Below are 16953 nucleotides of genomic sequence, written 5' to 3' on the forward strand. Positions count from 1 at the left end.
TTTTTTTTATCATTGTCTGTTTTGCATGATTTTATTCTAGGGGAATTTCCAGACACATTTTTAACATCTTTGCCTCAGCTATAACGAAATGATTCTTTATCTCATCACATTTTGGAGCGTATTTATTTGCTTTAGGTTTTGCTAGCTTTTAAACCACAAAGCAAACTTTGACAGTCTATGAGTGTCAATAAAGTTTTGAAGTGGGACGTCACAGTAGCCGTTAGCTCCGTTACCTCTACGATGCAGACGGTCTCTGGCGTCGCGAGTCTGACAAGGAATAATCCATCATTCTGTCGTGAAGGTGTGTGGTCAAGTTAGGGTCACACCAGGCTTAAAAACAACTGGAATTGCACATTTCACTGGCTTCTTCGCTGTGAGTGTGTGGGGGAAGAGGAGTGCAGCACTGATGGATGAGTCAGCGCATCAGCGTAGATCTATAGTGTATAGTGAACGAATCCATGTGATCTGCTCAGGCTGGTAGATGGTCAACACGTTCTTATTGTCTCACGGACAAATGAGGTGAAACTGAATCATTTCCCACGCCGCACCTGACACCCTCTCACGGCACACCGGTTGCAAAACACCGCTCTAAGGGACAGATTTGACTCTCTTGCTATAGCTTCCTTGAACCCAAGTGTGTTTAAGGTGGAGTCCCACCACTGCCATCAGTCGAGGAGGACTCCGCCTATGATGGAGGACTGTGAAGGATGTGAATCGTGCTCTGCCGTTCTCCTAATTGCGCCCTCAAACTTGGCTTGAGCCTTCAGGGATGCACATAGAAAACCACATATTGACTAGTTCTTGGCTGCTTAATGGGCTGTCAGTGTTTTTTGTGAAGGGAAAGAAAATACTGTATCCAAGCCAAGAGGTTGCTGCCATGCAGATGGTAGAGGTATTTTTGTTTGTTTATTTTTTGGTCCCAAGGTACAGCCTTCTTCTTGTGATAGAGTTTTTCTATCAATCCACTTTTCAATTTATTCCATTAGTTTGTGGTAAAATATGTTTTGTCTTTCTTCAAGTGTTTATACGTCATCGCCTACAGACTCTCAACTTGAGTTCAGTTCGTCACAGTACGTGACCTTTTCTATTTCTTATAGTTTCCTTAAAGTCAAGTTTATTCCTACAAGGTTGAGTTTTTTTTCACTGTGTGCGTGTTAAAACTGGCTCGATCGTTGAAAACTCAACCCACTTATGATGCGACACGACTCCCGTGATTCTCCATCACATCGACCTTGGCTGGCTTTAAAAATATTCTCCATTTAGAATTCGTCAACGAACACGACGCTGGTAAATACACCCATAAAAACATGGCCAGGAGCGAAGCACCAGTCTTTGAGGTCTGGAAGAAACCGAGCCTCTGTCTAATGAGAGTCCCATTCATGAACGTGAACATGTTTCCATACATATTTGGATGAGGCGAGGGGCTGAGATACTTGATGATAGACGACAGTCTCTCTGGCAGCGCTGGCCTCACACTCATGTGGCCCATATCATTAGCCGAGCAGAGAGGAGCAATTATTGACCATAAAGCAATGTAACACTGGCTGAGAGTAAATTACGGAGACAGGCCTCGGCCAATTACTCCTTGTCATGGAGAGACAAATCTCATTTGACACTATAACACCCTTGAATTGAACGGTCTAATAATGAGCAAGTCCCTGTTTCGGCTGCACTCTAAAGACAGGAGGAGAAACCACTCGTTTTGCGTCCTCTCAATTAGACGTCGCACAACAAGGGCCTTTGGACATAATTGGACTAAGCTCGCAGATAATTCTCTCACAACTTTTGAATTGGATTTTGCCATTACGTGTGTTTGAATTTGAAATTGCACTTGAATAAACATGATATGCTGAAAGATATTTCAGCTCTCAAGCACTTGCTCAGTGTGAGCGAATGAGATGGTCACATTCAATCTGCATTCATAAAATACTGACATGAAAATTCTTTTTTCAAAAAAGATATCTACAAATATAGATGGAAACAACTATTTTGTCACCACTCTCGCAGAGATTAGATCACAACAGAGCGTGTATCCCTCAAAATTGCTGGACAAATGACCCATCCATCCATCCATCCGCATCTGCTTATACACTGCCGGATCGCAGGTACAGCAGCTTCAAAAGGTTATGCCAAACACCCTTCTCCTGGGCAACATCCTCCAGCTCCTGGCGGGGACAGGGGGAACCCGACACACTCCCAGGCCAGTGAAGAGCTATAATCCCTCCACCTGGTCCTGGGTCAGCCCCCTCGGTCTGAGACACCTCCAAAGGGTGGCATCCAGGGGACATCCTCATGTGATACCACCTCAACTGACTCCTTTCAGCGTGGCAAAGCAGTGCCTCTACTCTGAGTCTCTCCTGACTGAGAGAACTACTCACCCTATCTCGAAGGTAGACACCAACAATCCGTCTGAGAATACTCTTTACACCTGCTTCTGTCTTAAAGAGTTCCTCCGATTGTTGACCTGATATATGGTAGTAGCCCCCAACAGTTCAGTTGGTTCCTGCTTAGAGTGGAATATAAGCTGTGTTAGTTGTGACTGAAGAAAACACGTAGGGAAGATAGAAAGGACAACATCTAATGGTGAGGAACTCCAGGTTATGCGAACTGGTGATGCTCACCTTATGACACCACTTGCTGTTTGCCAGAAGTTGCTCTCCACTGGTTCTGCCTGTTTCATGGTCTGTCCATTACACCAAGTGTGTACAGCCAAGTCTGTGAAACAGATGATGTTACAGACCTGCATGTCCTTCTAGTTCTTTTTCCTTTTGTTGTGGGACACTTGCCAGAGGTGAGCTTTACCCTGGTCCTACCACTGGCTCCTTGTCGCGCGACCTGGAGCCTGCTCTTCCTCCTTTATCGTTGCTCTTGCCAGAATGTCCTGGGGCCAAGCCAGGTCCGGGGTAAAATTGGAATTATTCCTATTGAAGTGCTGAAACACGAAATGAAATGACACAACACAGGCAAGCAATAAGTGTGAAAGTGAAACAATTACTGTATATACAAAGAGCTGGTTGGATTACAACCTCACCAGCACCATTTTGGCATGCAAGTATGGCCATGAAGAAATAACATAACATATAACATGGGACATGTATCTGTTACGTCAGAAGTGGATTTTAAAGAGTAAATACTAAAATAAATCAACAGGTTTAGATACAAACTAAATGATGCCTTTACTTCTGTCTCTTATGAATATTAAACCAAGTCGAATTTACAAAAATGGTATCACGAGAAACCAATCCTCAGCATTTGGTTCTTAAACCACAACATGGCGAAACGGTGGTTATCGTTGAATAGCTTGATCGTTATTTACATCTAACGCCAGAATATCCAACTTGTGCTTGCGCCTATGGCATCAGATGCCAACGATTCAAGTCAAGTGGATGAGTCGTCCAGTGGTGGGCGCTAAGGTCTGTCTCGAGTTGTTTCCATTGGTCACAATATTTCCCCTGTGTTATTTACTGATGTTCACAAACAAAAGTCTTTTTGGCATGGCTCCCGTGATGTTACTTGGTATATATAGTACTGCTACATCCTGCACATGCACTAGTGTATATAACTGGTGATATCCATTTATTAAACAAGATGGGAGCCAGAAGCCAATCCATACTGTCAAACACTTAAAAGTCATGTGTTGATCGAGAAAAAAATGTAACGCCATGTTTGTACCGATCAGTCGTATGCCCAGATACTATGTGCTCGAATTGATGCAGTGTAATGTGCACGACTTTGCAAAATGATGTCCACCTTTTCTTAAAATCGTACATGTAACTGGAGTGAATACACATGATTACTTCCACCTGGTTAGAAATATAGTTGAATAAACTCTGACTAATAACTGAGTTTTAAAGATGAAAAATGCGTCTTTGCCAACAAGGTTAAAAAAAGTGAAAAAAAAGCCTGAAGAACTGCAGACTGCAAACTCCATAGTTACTGGGGCTCCCATTGACAATCGATTCCCAAATAGTAAATTGAAAGTGATGGTAAATGGTTCCAAATTGAGAATCAACAAATTAGAAAGACACATAGAAGTGGAACAGATCCAGGACAGTGGACTGTCCACACACTCCAACCATCCATGAACCATCTTCATTCACTGACTCCGCACCTCGACGGCTATATTTTCTGGGGATTTTTAATAAGTACAGCACTCGTCCTTGGACCGTAATGAGACTGCTCCTGACATGGAGGCTGTCAAGATGTTTTTCTTCTCTTTGCAGGGAAATAATGAAACATTTTTCAAAAGTCAGATATTAGACAGAGAAACAATGGTTCCAACCTCCCACGGTTGATATCCCAGGCTGTTGCAGGTAACAATGTAATCACACTAATCTCTCTCTCTGCATAATTTCCGAAGTGCAAATCGGTGGTGTTTTTTTTAACTCCTCGCATGTTTTCTTCTTCCTCATTAACACATCCAGGGGACAGCGGTAGCTCGTGTGGAGCTCAAAGAAACCAAAGACTTTTATTTTAAGAGCTGTCTCTGCAGCCGTGTGATGAACGTGTGAAGGGCTAAAGATGGAGGCGCTATTTTAGTACCCGAATATATTAGAGAGTCTTGTGAAATCGTGAACATTGATGATGAGTGGCAGTTGATTCATAATTTAATCTCAGTCTGATTCTAATGCATTCTTTAATCAAATGTGGCGATATGAATCAGTGGTGTAGTTAACCACCCCTCTTTTCACTTCAAAAATGGCCGATTTTAACAAAGAATCTGACAATTAGTTGCGTGAAACACCTTCCATCAGAGCTTTATAAAGAAAAACGAGTGAAATTACAACAGCAAAATGAATTCAACTCCAGAGACTCGAATCATTTTCACTTTAACATGACTTAGATTTTAGTGTCTTCTCAGGAGGAAGTCAATTATTTAATAAAATAACCAACACAATAAGATAAAATAATAAATGAGAACCAATAAACAATCAGTGTTTCCTACAAATAGTTGAGATGGATGAGTGACTCACTTCGATGAAGAGGGAAATATTGTGAACAAGCTGTTAAGGATGTGTGACAGGAAATTAATTTCCTTTCCCAACAGCATATGTAACGTAATTGCAGCTTTGGCTTATTTAACGCTCAGATATCAGCTTAAGTCGTGTTTAATTAGCTCTCTTATTCATCACCTGCTTGTTTATTAGTCCGTACCAACTTGGCTGCTCCCACCACTCTAAAGTGCTGTCAGAGTACATTTCCATTTGGTGGCCAGATGCATGTCTGTAAAGAAATGAAGATTACGAACAACGTAATGTTTTTCAGCTTCAGAAGAGGAAACATCTACAATTTAACTGGGACACTTTTGTAGCCAGGAGAATCTGTTCCTTCACCTCTGCTTGACTTCCAGGTTTATAGAGATGGGTCATATCTGGTCCGGAAAAACATGTAATGTTGATAATTTTCTTGTTGAGTAATTTTTTAAAAAGCCACCGGTCGTGTCCATCCAGAATCCTCTTCCAGCTCTCAAGGGAAAAGACAGAGGCTGTGCCCGAGCAGGTTCCGGGGTTCTGTTCCTTGCTGGAAGAGTGGATTGCGGAGCCATTTGGCTCAGCTTTTCAACAGTCACCCGTACAGAGTCTTCATGTCTGAAGAGGTTGCACAAATCCATCCAGTTCTGTCCATAAAAACTACCAACAGTAAGGTTTATTTACATACTTTTTTTCTTTTCCATTTTTTTTAATATATAGATTTTTTAACAATTTTTAACAGATTTTAACATCAGAGGGTGCTTGAGTTTATTACTTCAATTAATGTACTTAGTTTGTTGATCAAACTGACAGATGAAAAGAACTCTAGTGAAATATGAAGCCATATGTTGGGAAAAGTTTTGGAAACCCCTCACCAGAGTATGATGCCAGTAGGTGTAAGATTTGTGTTTCGTGTGGACTAAACTGTGTGAATAAAAGCACAAAATGATAAATCAAAAGGGGACAAAAAAGTGTGTTTGCAAGAAATTGCATCTTTATTTAATATGTTCTAAAGGTTTGTGCCAACAGTGTGTACGGGAGTGTTGTACTCCTCAGTAAAGTGATTGTAGTGTGAGGGAGACATTTACTTACTGTACATTATTATTACACATTGACTGAAATCTCAGGTGGATTGATAGCTCAGGAGGATGAAGGGGAAGTACTGAATTGTCTCTCTGATGTGCCAAAGAACAAAGTTGTGTCTGTGTTGACCTTTGAGTGAACATTTTGTCCAAGTGACAAATGTGACAGTGAGGATGGCTGAATGGCTTGAATGACAGCATCGATGTAGTCTCTGAGATACACAGTTATAACTGTATACAAACTATGTGCTGTCTTAAAAATTCATTTTAAAAATATTTCAAAATATATACTTCTGTGCGAAAACAGATATACTGCTGTTCTCCATAGTGGCTCAATATCAATTTAGATCAGCAGGACAGGTCCCCATTAAGAACACTGCCTAGGTACAGTGTTGGCTAGCATCTATGACAGAGCTAAAGATATATCTGATGCTTTTTAGACATCCGGTCTAAGCAGAAGAAAAAGCTTGACACTGTTAAGTTTCACTTTGGTTTAAATTTTGTTTTGCAAGTAAGATTTATGGTCTGACAGAAAATATTTTTCTGGAGAACAAACAAAGATGATCTTGTGCAGGGGATTTTCTCAGACCTGCAATACTCACTTCAGACTAGCTCTGACAGTCTGTAACTGTCAATGTGTTGTGCTACCCATTATGTGTAGACCACCCAAGCAAGTCGTCCTCACCAGCTCGCCTTTGTGATTTTTGCTGTATTTAAAAACCTTCTTACAAAGTCCAAGAAGATTTATATCTGTTGGCCACAAAATAGCGTGACGGAAGGAGATAAATTGAGTCCAGCCCTATATTTAGCAGGATTTAGTGCTCTGATGTATCACCACTGTCTCACGTGTGATGGATGTCTGATGCAGGTCAGACATAAAAAATGAATGAAGTCACTTTACTGCCCGTCTCTGACCTCTGAACAGCCATGCAACACCCAAGTGCAATGGACATGACAGTGAGATTAATTACATGTGCACAAGTCACTTCTGTCTCGAATGTTTAGGAGATTCAAGTTTTGAATTGTTAGTAGACGCGGTGCGGCAATAGTCGGATCAATAACATGGGAGGGTGAAATATCACGGTCTAGCGAGGTGACGGTGAGTGGATGTGAGCCCAATTTAAGGTCCGCCGTGGCTGTAATGATGTCAAGAGGATGACATCAGGGGTCGGCTGAAGCTCAATAATGAGTGCACTGCTCCAGTTCACATCAGAGAGCCGCTCTATTCCTGGACCTCCGATGCATAATGTCAAGTGCATCCAGACTGAGTCCCAGAGAGCTGTGGCCAAGTCTTTTCAGTCTGTAGACTCAGTGGTTGTTATTGCGCTTACTCTGATGCTTGTTTTGCAGTAGTCAGACAACAGATGACAGAACATCCGTGTGGTTTGGGCTGTATGAGCATTCATATCTCATGAAACCTATTCTGTCCTTTTTTCCATACTTTTCCGTGTTTGGATCTTGCAATGCCATTCAATGTTTTTGCGGCAAACTGTTTCACTGCTGGCCATGAATAGCTTTAGTTAGTGGACACCCCTATGCCTGCTGGTTTGGAGAGACACCCCCAAACGTGCCCACGGGAATAAAGCCCCTTAAAGTAATCCAGAAGTAAGTTATTATGATGGTGATGGTGATGGTGATGATGAGGATGATGGTGATGATCCCCATTATTATTGTTATCATTATTATTATTGTTATTATTAACAGTCTGATCAGTTTTGTAATATTCCAATTCCATAGCTGAGACACAGTATCTGGCGTGTAAAAAAAAAAAGCAATGGCTGTCTGAACTTTTGCACTTTGCCGCAGTCATCCATGCAAAGCCCAGGAGACGCTACTGACGAAAGAGCTCCCCCCTTCTGAAAACTGTCATTCAAACGGCACCCCAGAGATGCAGGGGGATCTCGGGGTTGACTCACAACTTCAGTCACACACTTTGCACTTTGAGAAGGAGAAACTGTGTGTCTTTAACAAGACACAGTGCTGTCCAAAACAGTAAGAAAGTAATTTTGTGCTTAAAACAAGTGTCATCACTGCAAACAAACTTAAGCAAAATAATTCCTAGAATAGTGTGGCGTTGGTGTGTCCTCCCAGCACTTCGAAAGGATTCTCCAGGACACTCCCTCCCACAGTCCATACATGCACCACATGGACAAAATAAAAGGTTTCATGTAGAGTAGTTTGAAAGCATTAAATCATATTTATAAGTATAGCGTAATTACAGCTCTGATGTTGGTCATGAGCGAGGCAGCATTTATGTGCCATATTGAGAGGACGTTGCAAAGCACAGTCTTGGGTTGGGCCATGGAAAATCTTGTGAAGGGAGCAGATTGTACTGGAGCTACTGTATGTTGTGTATGTTGATACACAAGCTTTGTGGATAGAATGAAAGTCATTGTCTGACATGTCAAAAGAGCAGTGTACAACCTGGAAACTAATGAAGAAGCTGATTTGTAGAGTCATAACTCAGACACAGACTTCACTTCTTCTTCATCCAAAAAGGCTGCCGTTGAACATGAGAGTGAAATACTCCTGGTGGGGTCATCAGGCCCCACAGGAGGACCACACTTGCATCCTTTGGTATTGGTTGCCTGGCAACAGCATGTCAGTGGCGTCGACAAAGGGCCCGATAAACTCTGATCACAATCATTGATCATCTTCTCTGGACACTTGTAGCCACAAAATCGAAGGCCTGTAATCACATCCGAGAGGGGGAATACAAACATGTAGGACCAGCGAGCCGCGATGGTGCTCGCAATGATCTGACATTCTCAGCAGGACACTGCAACAGCTCGCAGTGGTGAGTGATGTGTTTGCAAGAGAAGCCCTTTAAAGGGAGTGAGGGGTGGTTGGTGAGCGGGGGCCAGGCTGTCACAGTGAAGTCTCGCTCACTGCCGAGCCTCATTACGAAACATGGAGGTCGCACATTTGATGTGGCATCCAAGTTGTGGGTGAACAAGTGACTGGGGTTAAAGACTTAACTATTCACAATGACAGCAGATGCTCCCATCATGGATTACAATGTGTTTCAAGTGAGGAAGTCTGGGTCAGATTTTCTGGTTTCCTGCTGTCTATCATTATTAGTCCAATGGCAAAAAGAGGTCTGACAACACTCAACCTGGGAGTGCCAAGATGCAGTGCTGAAGTGAGTTCATAATTTATATTCCTGATTGAAGATAGGATTGTGTGGAATATATACGATACAAGATTCCAAGGGCAAAGTTGGCCCTCGCAGGTGTTGAGTTGGGTACATGCGGTTCAGGTTGTTCAATCTTGTTCCTGCTCCAGAGTGAAACACTGAGATATTTCTATGAAAGGTGACCAGCCATGTCAGTGTCTGGTGCTGGATGTATCCAATGTTCATCGCACTGCTGGACTGAACATGAACATACAACTAGGGATTCAAAACAGAGTACAGTGTGCAGGTACAAGGTCACCAATCTCAAATGATTCACATTCCGCTTTACTAAGAACTCTGATAGCTGCTCAATATTTAATTCACCAACAAAAAAAACTTCTGTTATTGTTGCTGCAGAGAGAAACAACAGGATGACTCAACACATTGAGGCAGCAAAGAGAGGAAATTCTTCTCGCATTAGCACCGAGGTGTCGAGTCAAGAGCACGAAGCCAAAATATCTAGCACAGATCAGGCCATGGGTTGAACACTGTTCACGTTCATGAATTTCAGTCTTTGATTGGGGAAAGCAATTTAAACAAAATTCAATATGATTATTTAATTTGAGCAGTTTCTCTGTGGTTAGTTCTAAAATTCATTGTCCTCATTTACCCTTGACTCACCACGACAGGAGACTCTCCATTTTTCACTGGATTTCCATGGTAAGTGATTTTCACAGGCAGGATATCGGGGGCTGGTGACGTGAGGTTTATTTGGACCTTAATACGACAAGCGCTGAACATGAGATGAAGAGTGAGTATCTCTCAGTCCTGTCTGGATGCTTCAGGAAACACATTTATGATTTCAAACAGGGCGACTTAAATCCATTTCTCGCAGTAGTCGTGGTGTTATGTGAGCGTGTTGCAGCCAGCCAACTGTTCTGCGGGTCATGCAGGCCTTCTTTGCTGACATCCCAGGGAGGTGCAAAGTTCAGTGAGGCTGGGTGATCCGGCCCACGTCTACCAGCTCCGGGTGTCCACAGTGGAAGTCGACACCAAACCCACTGATGTCCCCGTCATTCTTCAAGTTCGCTGATCATCTCTTCATCTGATTTCATAATCAACTCCTGAAACAAGGCATTGGAATTCGTCACGTATAAATCTCACTATCATAAGTTTGTATGTGCTTGTGCTTTAGACTCATCCAGAGCATCTGTCTGGTCCGTCTTTTGATCTGAGCCAGTGCTGACGTCAGCACTCAGTTTCCTCCAGTTGATTCTTTGCTCTGATGCAGAACCCTGCTCCCCAGGAATGAGTCAAGACCTCAAACTTCAAAGATTAGACGCAATGCTTTTTGTTGTTTACAAAAGATTTATTCATACAAATCTTACAACCTTTTTTTTTTGGAACATTTTGATTTTCCCCTTTGCAGATCATCATTTGAAGTAGTCTTTTTTTTTTGTTTGTTTTGTCTTCTACACAGTAAATATATAGCGATATATATATAAGAATTTGAAGTAAGGCTGTTGGTACGTTCATTACCAAACAAATGTGTCATGGTCCTTCTGGTCTACTGTCACACAAACCTACATTACTGAAAACGCAACGAAAAAAAAATGCAACACAAAACAAAGCAACAACCAAAATATTTGAGCTGATGATGTGCAGCATTGTAGGGCCACTAAATAGCCATCTGTCATTCATGGCCAGTATTAAGTCCATGCAAGGCACCGCAGCCGAAAACTTCCTGCGTCACAAAGCCTAGAGGAGAGCGAAAAGTCAACATGGGATTCATGGAGAAAATCTTTACCAGGCACAGATCCAGGTTTGGTTTCCACAGTAATGGGAAATACATTTATCAATACACTGTTTAAGATTTTGACTCATTATTTTCCACTGCTTACATTGTTACTTGAGATGCGCAGATACCAGTATCGGTCTGATACTTGAGTAATTGTATGGGATGGCCACCAATACCACGAAACCAATACCACTTTACGGCAGTGCGCAGTTCATGGATGTCAGTTGAAAAGTTAGTAAAATTTGTATAATGGCATAAGTACTCTGTATCGGTTTGGGTGAGTACTGAAATACAAGTACTCATATCGGTGTAAGTAAATACTATGTATTCAATTCAATTTCTTTCATTCTTAAACGAAAGAGTCTTCAAAAAACATCCTACAGTGTTTTTCCTCGTATTGAGTTTTGGGCTCATATACAGAGCTTGTTTTTTAAGATTTACTGGATTCTTCGCTTAATCTTTCATGATTTTATTTTTTTTCCCTTACAATTTTTTTCACCTTCAATCAATTTTAATACGTGTAAGAAGTATTTCCATTTAATTACACCCCTATTTTATCTGCTTTATCTGCTATCATGCTTCATCTGCCCAGTGCCTTTTAGACTTGTACCTCACTCGTACTTAGCATCATAAGAACAGAAATAGAAATCAAGCACTTCAAAGCTGGAAAGTTTGCAACACAACAACGGGCTACAAATGTCAAATAGTCATGAAAGGACACGTGAAGAACACTTCAAAAGAACTTGTGGCGAAATGTCAGGTATGAACAAAGAGGAATGCAGAGCAAAGAAAACGATGAGTGTGTGTCTGCAGTATTCAGAGAGCAAGCAGGAATCGGCGGGTCGTCTGCACATGAGCGCTGGCGAGTGCAATCTCTTTAATCATGCAGTCATTTTACATTTGGTCACGTAACAGCAGAGAGGAGGATAGAGAACGGACCCAGAAACAGCAGAGCTGAGGGCACATTAGGACACATGGAACCAAATACTGTGAAGCAAGTGTGATCATCTTTTTCTGTTGTTTATTCTCACAGATGCTTGTAATGTTGCTCAAAAACCAGAAGATAGAAACTGATTTAGTTTGGTTTGACCCAATGGAAGGAAGAGGAAGCCGAACAAGAAGCCTGCTCACATCGGATTTTGAATGACATTATTTTTTGTTTTAAGGTGAAATGCTCAGACATAGCTTATTCTATGACCAGATTCCACCCTCACTGCAAACCTTTGGAAAAACATACACAAGGAACTTAAGTTCTTAAAAAAATTTAAAAAAAAATCAAATAGGCAGCAACATGTTTCAAGGTGAACTGTCTGTTTGGATCAACATCTCACTGGAGAAGTTATAAAAAATGATCCCTTCGGTCTGAAAAGATAAACAGGGATTATAATAGTTGAATCATTTTCTGTTTGCAGTTGCACTAGTGTGACACAGTTTGTCCTTGGTCCAGTAATCGGTTAATAGTTGATCAATAACTACATGATAGCAAAAATGCTTTAAGAACGACTCTGCAGTGCAGTGCGGACGGACCAAGCACGAATGAGACAGAATAAGAGTTTGAGTGTTTCCAACAAGATCACAAAGTTAAAGGAGAGAAGCAAAAGGAAGAGGGCAGGTACAAGACCCCGCCTTGGCGAAGGAACGACCTTGGAAAAGACACAAACTCACCAGGATTTCAGGGTGGGATTGTTTCAGCCAAACTCCCAAAAAAGCCATAAACTCATCTACGTCCTGGAGGGCGTCAAAGTCTATGTCTTGTAGGATTTGGAGCAAACCTACGTCTTCAGGGCTGTTGTGGACACACACAACTAAACTCTTAATGACACAAATGAGTGGCAGATTTCAAAACATTGATTGTCAGACTATTTATTTTCCTCACAGACATGTCTCTAAATGTTAAAAAGACAGGGCTGACTGATCTTATCGTCATGGTAAGAGCTGTCTCCCTGCTTCGGGAAATAAATCTCGTCAAGTACACAAATAAAGGCTTTCGTTAAACAAAAGAAGAAGTTGGTCCACGAGTCGATAGGTGCGACCAGAAGTGCTTTAAGTAGAAAATAAAAACAGTATTATATCAAAATATTCATTTGTAATGGCTTACTTCATACATAAATACACGTTTGGAACACGAAAGCGTTTGTTCAGATCTCAAAATGACTGGTGTAGCTCACACATTTATTTTCTTTTCAGATGGGAAGGATGCTACAAATACGTCAGCCGGCGTCCTTTGTTTCTAATTCTCTGTCTATACCTTTTCCCGAGGACGGCTGCCAGGTATTTCTTCACCGCCATCTGCTTCCGATAGCGGCTGTAGCTGTCTGTGAAGATCCCATCTGAGTGTCGCTTGGTCAGAAGCTCTGAGCTGTCGTCCATGGTTTTCCCTCCACTGCAGGAGAGACACAGGTTTCGCTACAGTTGGTGATAAAGTGTGGGGAGTGCTAATTGAGAAAAATGAGAGCAGTTTGACTGGGCAAGCTTTTCGGGGCGTAATCCTAGAGTATCAGAGCATCAAGCACCACGGCACGTCGGCGAATTATTCATGAGAAACAGATTCAAAATGGAGTTAAATCTTTGCTGCACTTTAACAACCCGCGAGGGGAGTTAGAAAATAAAAAACAGCACAGCAGTCGTTCAAGCCGCTCTCGACGTAACCATCACGCCGGCTCATGATGAAAGCACAGACAGATTCAAGCAAAAAAATAAATAACACAAAATAAAGCACACAGGACAGAAGATGGGACGAGCAAGAAGGAGCTCTTACCCTACACGTTTTGCCATCAGAGAATGCAGATATTTCCTTGCTGATAACTGACCCAGCGCTTTCCTGTAGGCTTTATTAAACATGCCGTCCGCATGTCTTTCCATTCTGGGACGATAGATAGCCACACAGTGAAATCACCACACTCACCCAGATGCTTGCAAGTGCTTTCAGTTTTAGCTACTGTAAGCTGCAGAGATGACACTTTTCTGACTGGTTGAATTGACGAATTCTAAGATGAAGTCATATATTCAAAAGATTAATTCACTGCGATTAATATTCTAGATCAAATAGGAGAATTTTGGCTACGAATTGCAAGAATCTTCGTCATTCTATCTTTTTTTTTATGCTTTGCTAATTATATTTAATGTATAAGAATAACATAATTTCACATTTTAGTGATCAATGCATTTCAGCTAAACAAGAAAAAATGAATTAAATATACTCTAAGTAAGCTCTTCTTCTAAGAAAGCTAGCTCCTATTATCATTATTTATCATTATCATTATCTTTTTTGAATAAAAGTTAAATATATATCTCAAATAAATCATTTTTTATCGCTGTCATTTTGTTCTTAAACTATCTGGAAGACAGTGGATTCATTGGACTTTATCTTGTCTGCAAAATAAACTTCATAATAATATTAACTAAACAATACCAAGGCTATTCAGTCTTTGCTTAGCAAAATAATAAATAAAGAAATTAAACACACATTTAATAACACATTGATAAAGACAAAAACACATGAACACAAATAAATAAATGAGGTGTTTAACATGAAGCTCTCTACTATGGGGCATCAGAGGGTTTCGTTATGGAGGTGAAAAGCAGATTATTTACCTTTTCTCTTGAGGAAAATAAAGAGAGTAGAGGCCGTTGTTGGCAGACGGAGAATTTCTCACATCCAGTTCATCTCTGCCGTAGTCCAACGACTGAAGGGAGTTTCCTCCGTCGTCATAAATCTCACTGTCAAGTCTGAAGATGATGACACATGCACACGCTATCAACTGGTGAAAATACAATAGAACCAATAGATGATGTACTCATCTCATTACCAGCTGTGAATATCAGAAACTGAACACTATAAACTTAATATATGTTGGTAAACTTGAAAAAACTGATTTAATGTGCTGAACTGTTTTCACAGTACATTCCATAATCTGAGGTTCCTTCTTCAATATTAATAATAAAATTAATAATAATAATGAGGCACGTACCTAACGTTTGGAAAGCTAAACCCCACAGGTGAGCAGGAGACGCTTTGCTGCATTATGATTCCATAGATGAGTAAGGCTAAAGTCACTTTCCTGCACATTTTCCTGCTGGAAAAAACACAGTACAGTGATGAGGAAATGTACAGCGTTGGCGATTTAAATTAGATTGAATACGTATCACTGTCGCTTTTTCTCAAGCCAAGTCAAAGGTACTCACACCCAACCTTTCCAACGCGCTTTTTACGCTGCGTAAAAGTGTCTCCTCTTACCGGTTGCGTTGTGAAGCGATCCGCAGAAAGACCTCAGATGAGAGAGCGAGATAGAAACTCTCTCTCCTCTCGCTCCTGTTCCTCTGCACCCTCACTGAAGCCTATGGTCAGTTCCAAGCGTGCAGGTCTCCAGGTTCAGTGCTCTGCTCTGCTCTGGTCTCATGCGCTGGCAAACATTTGCGCGCAACTTTCCTGCGTCCCGTGAACTTCTATCACTGAGCTTTTTTATTCATGCATCCCTCTGGCATGGCTTTCTTTTTTTTTTTTTTTTGTTGCTTGGCACGTAAGTGTGTGAGGCGGGGGTTTGGGGTGATAGTGGGAAGTGGCTGCGTCATCAACCCCCGTTAGACACACCCACTTCAGTCCCATTGGAGAACATCTCAGCTTTCGCGTCAATGAAAGACCCGCAGCCAAGTCATGGAGCAGGAATGGATCTTCAATATCATTAATGAAACAGTGACATGGCGCAAGCATCTGACGTCACGCTATTAAAAGATCACACGACGGCGTCTTTGAAGAGACTCGCATTGACAGCATCAGTGAAAGAAAAAGTTCTCTGGGGTTCAGTCGAAACGAAAGTCTTTTATTTATTTTGAGCTGAATTTTCACACTTTAATCGAAATCAAAGGCGGAAGTATTTAAACTCAAAATAAAAATAAATTATAGGCTCGTTCTGCCGCTTGATGTCATTGACCCTGTTCAATGCAGAAACGAAATAACAAAAAAATGAGCTGAGCCAGAAGCCGAGCTCAGTGCTGTCTGATCATTTTTGTCACTCGGTTAGGTTTGGGTTGGGGTTGTGAATTGTGTCTGAAGAGGACAGAGATTTGGACCATTTCTCTGATCCTATGTTTAGGGACCCAGATCAATATTTGTAGACAGTCTTAAATATGAATTGTTTTTATTCTTTAATGGCATATTCAATAAAATAAAAAAAAACTTTGGTGGTGTCTATTGCTGGGAAGCCATGTCACACGCATGGAGCAGCACGTGAAACCCCATATGTCAAAGGTGAAACAATGTGACTTCTGAGAAGGAAGTGATGGCACATGGAGTTACATTGCAACCGTTGTTTTCTTTTTTTCCTTCTTTTTTTATTTTTCCTTCTTTTGTACTCATACTGCTGCTGGAGGATACAATTACCACTTTGTTGACAATCTGCTATTCTCTTGACACATGACAGATCAAGTAAAATTAAAACAATTACTGCATAATCTTTATGCTGTATAATCAGCACGTCTCCATAATGATGTGTTCATATCACATCCACAACTCTCAATATCTTTGACAACTTATCGCATCAATTATTCGAAACATTGGGACCAGAGCCTGAAAGTGGTGTGGAACAAATCCTTTTTTATGAGAAAGATGATAAAGATTTTTCTTTACACCTTCCGTGTTGTGTTTACTCTTATCCTCCATTGATCTGGTAATATGCTTAGCATTGGGAAAAAATGCAGTCATGATTCCAGCTCATACAATTCCAATGTGCTGTAGACCACATATGCTGATATAGACTGTTTCTGACTCTGCCTTCAGAGCAATTTGAAGTTTCATTTTCCAACAGTTTTACTGAAAAGAAGTCTGAAGACATTTTGTGCCCTGAAATTATATGAATTCAGCAAACTAAAAAACAGAAAGACCAACACGGACCCTGCTTGCATTACTATCTGGTTCTCCAAGAATCTGTTTGTAGTCCAAGTGAGTTTGAGTTGACCTGGTGGCTGCAGGGCTCTCAGAAGCTGTTAAAC

At 41.2% G+C, this 16953-nt stretch overlaps 1 protein-coding gene across 5 annotated transcripts; it reads right to left on the reverse strand.

Moving 5' to 3' along the window:
- Nucleotides 1–10740: 10740 nt before the first annotated feature.
- adcyap1a (adenylate cyclase activating polypeptide 1a) lies at nt 10741–15423 on the reverse strand. Of its 5 annotated transcripts, XR_008414155.1 has the most exons (6): nt 15203–15422; nt 14937–15041; nt 14560–14694; nt 13724–13828; nt 12631–13348; nt 10741–10925 (listed from the first exon to the last, which is right to left on the reverse strand). XR_008414155.1 is itself a non-coding variant. In XM_053859331.1 (5 exons), the coding sequence occupies exons 2-5, from the start codon at nt 15032–15034 to the stop codon at nt 13165–13167; spliced, it is 522 nt and encodes a 173-aa protein (XP_053715306.1). In that variant the 5' UTR covers nt 15035–15038; nt 15203–15423; the 3' UTR covers nt 12572–13164. The 5 variants fall into 5 exon arrangements, 4 of the variants coding, with proteins under 4 accessions (XP_053715306.1, XP_053715305.1, XP_053715304.1 ...); XM_053859331.1 differs by lacking the exon at nt 10741–10925 and having other exon boundaries at nt 12572–13348; nt 14937–15038; nt 15203–15423; XM_053859330.1 differs by lacking the exon at nt 10741–10925 and having other exon boundaries at nt 12572–13348; nt 15151–15423.
- Nucleotides 15424–16953: the final 1530 nt, after the last annotated feature.

The sequence above is a fragment of the Synchiropus splendidus genome, chromosome 3 (genome assembly GCF_027744825.2).
Source record: "Synchiropus splendidus isolate RoL2022-P1 chromosome 3, RoL_Sspl_1.0, whole genome shotgun sequence".
In the NCBI taxonomy this organism is placed as follows: Eukaryota; Metazoa; Chordata; class Actinopteri; order Syngnathiformes; family Callionymidae; genus Synchiropus; species Synchiropus splendidus.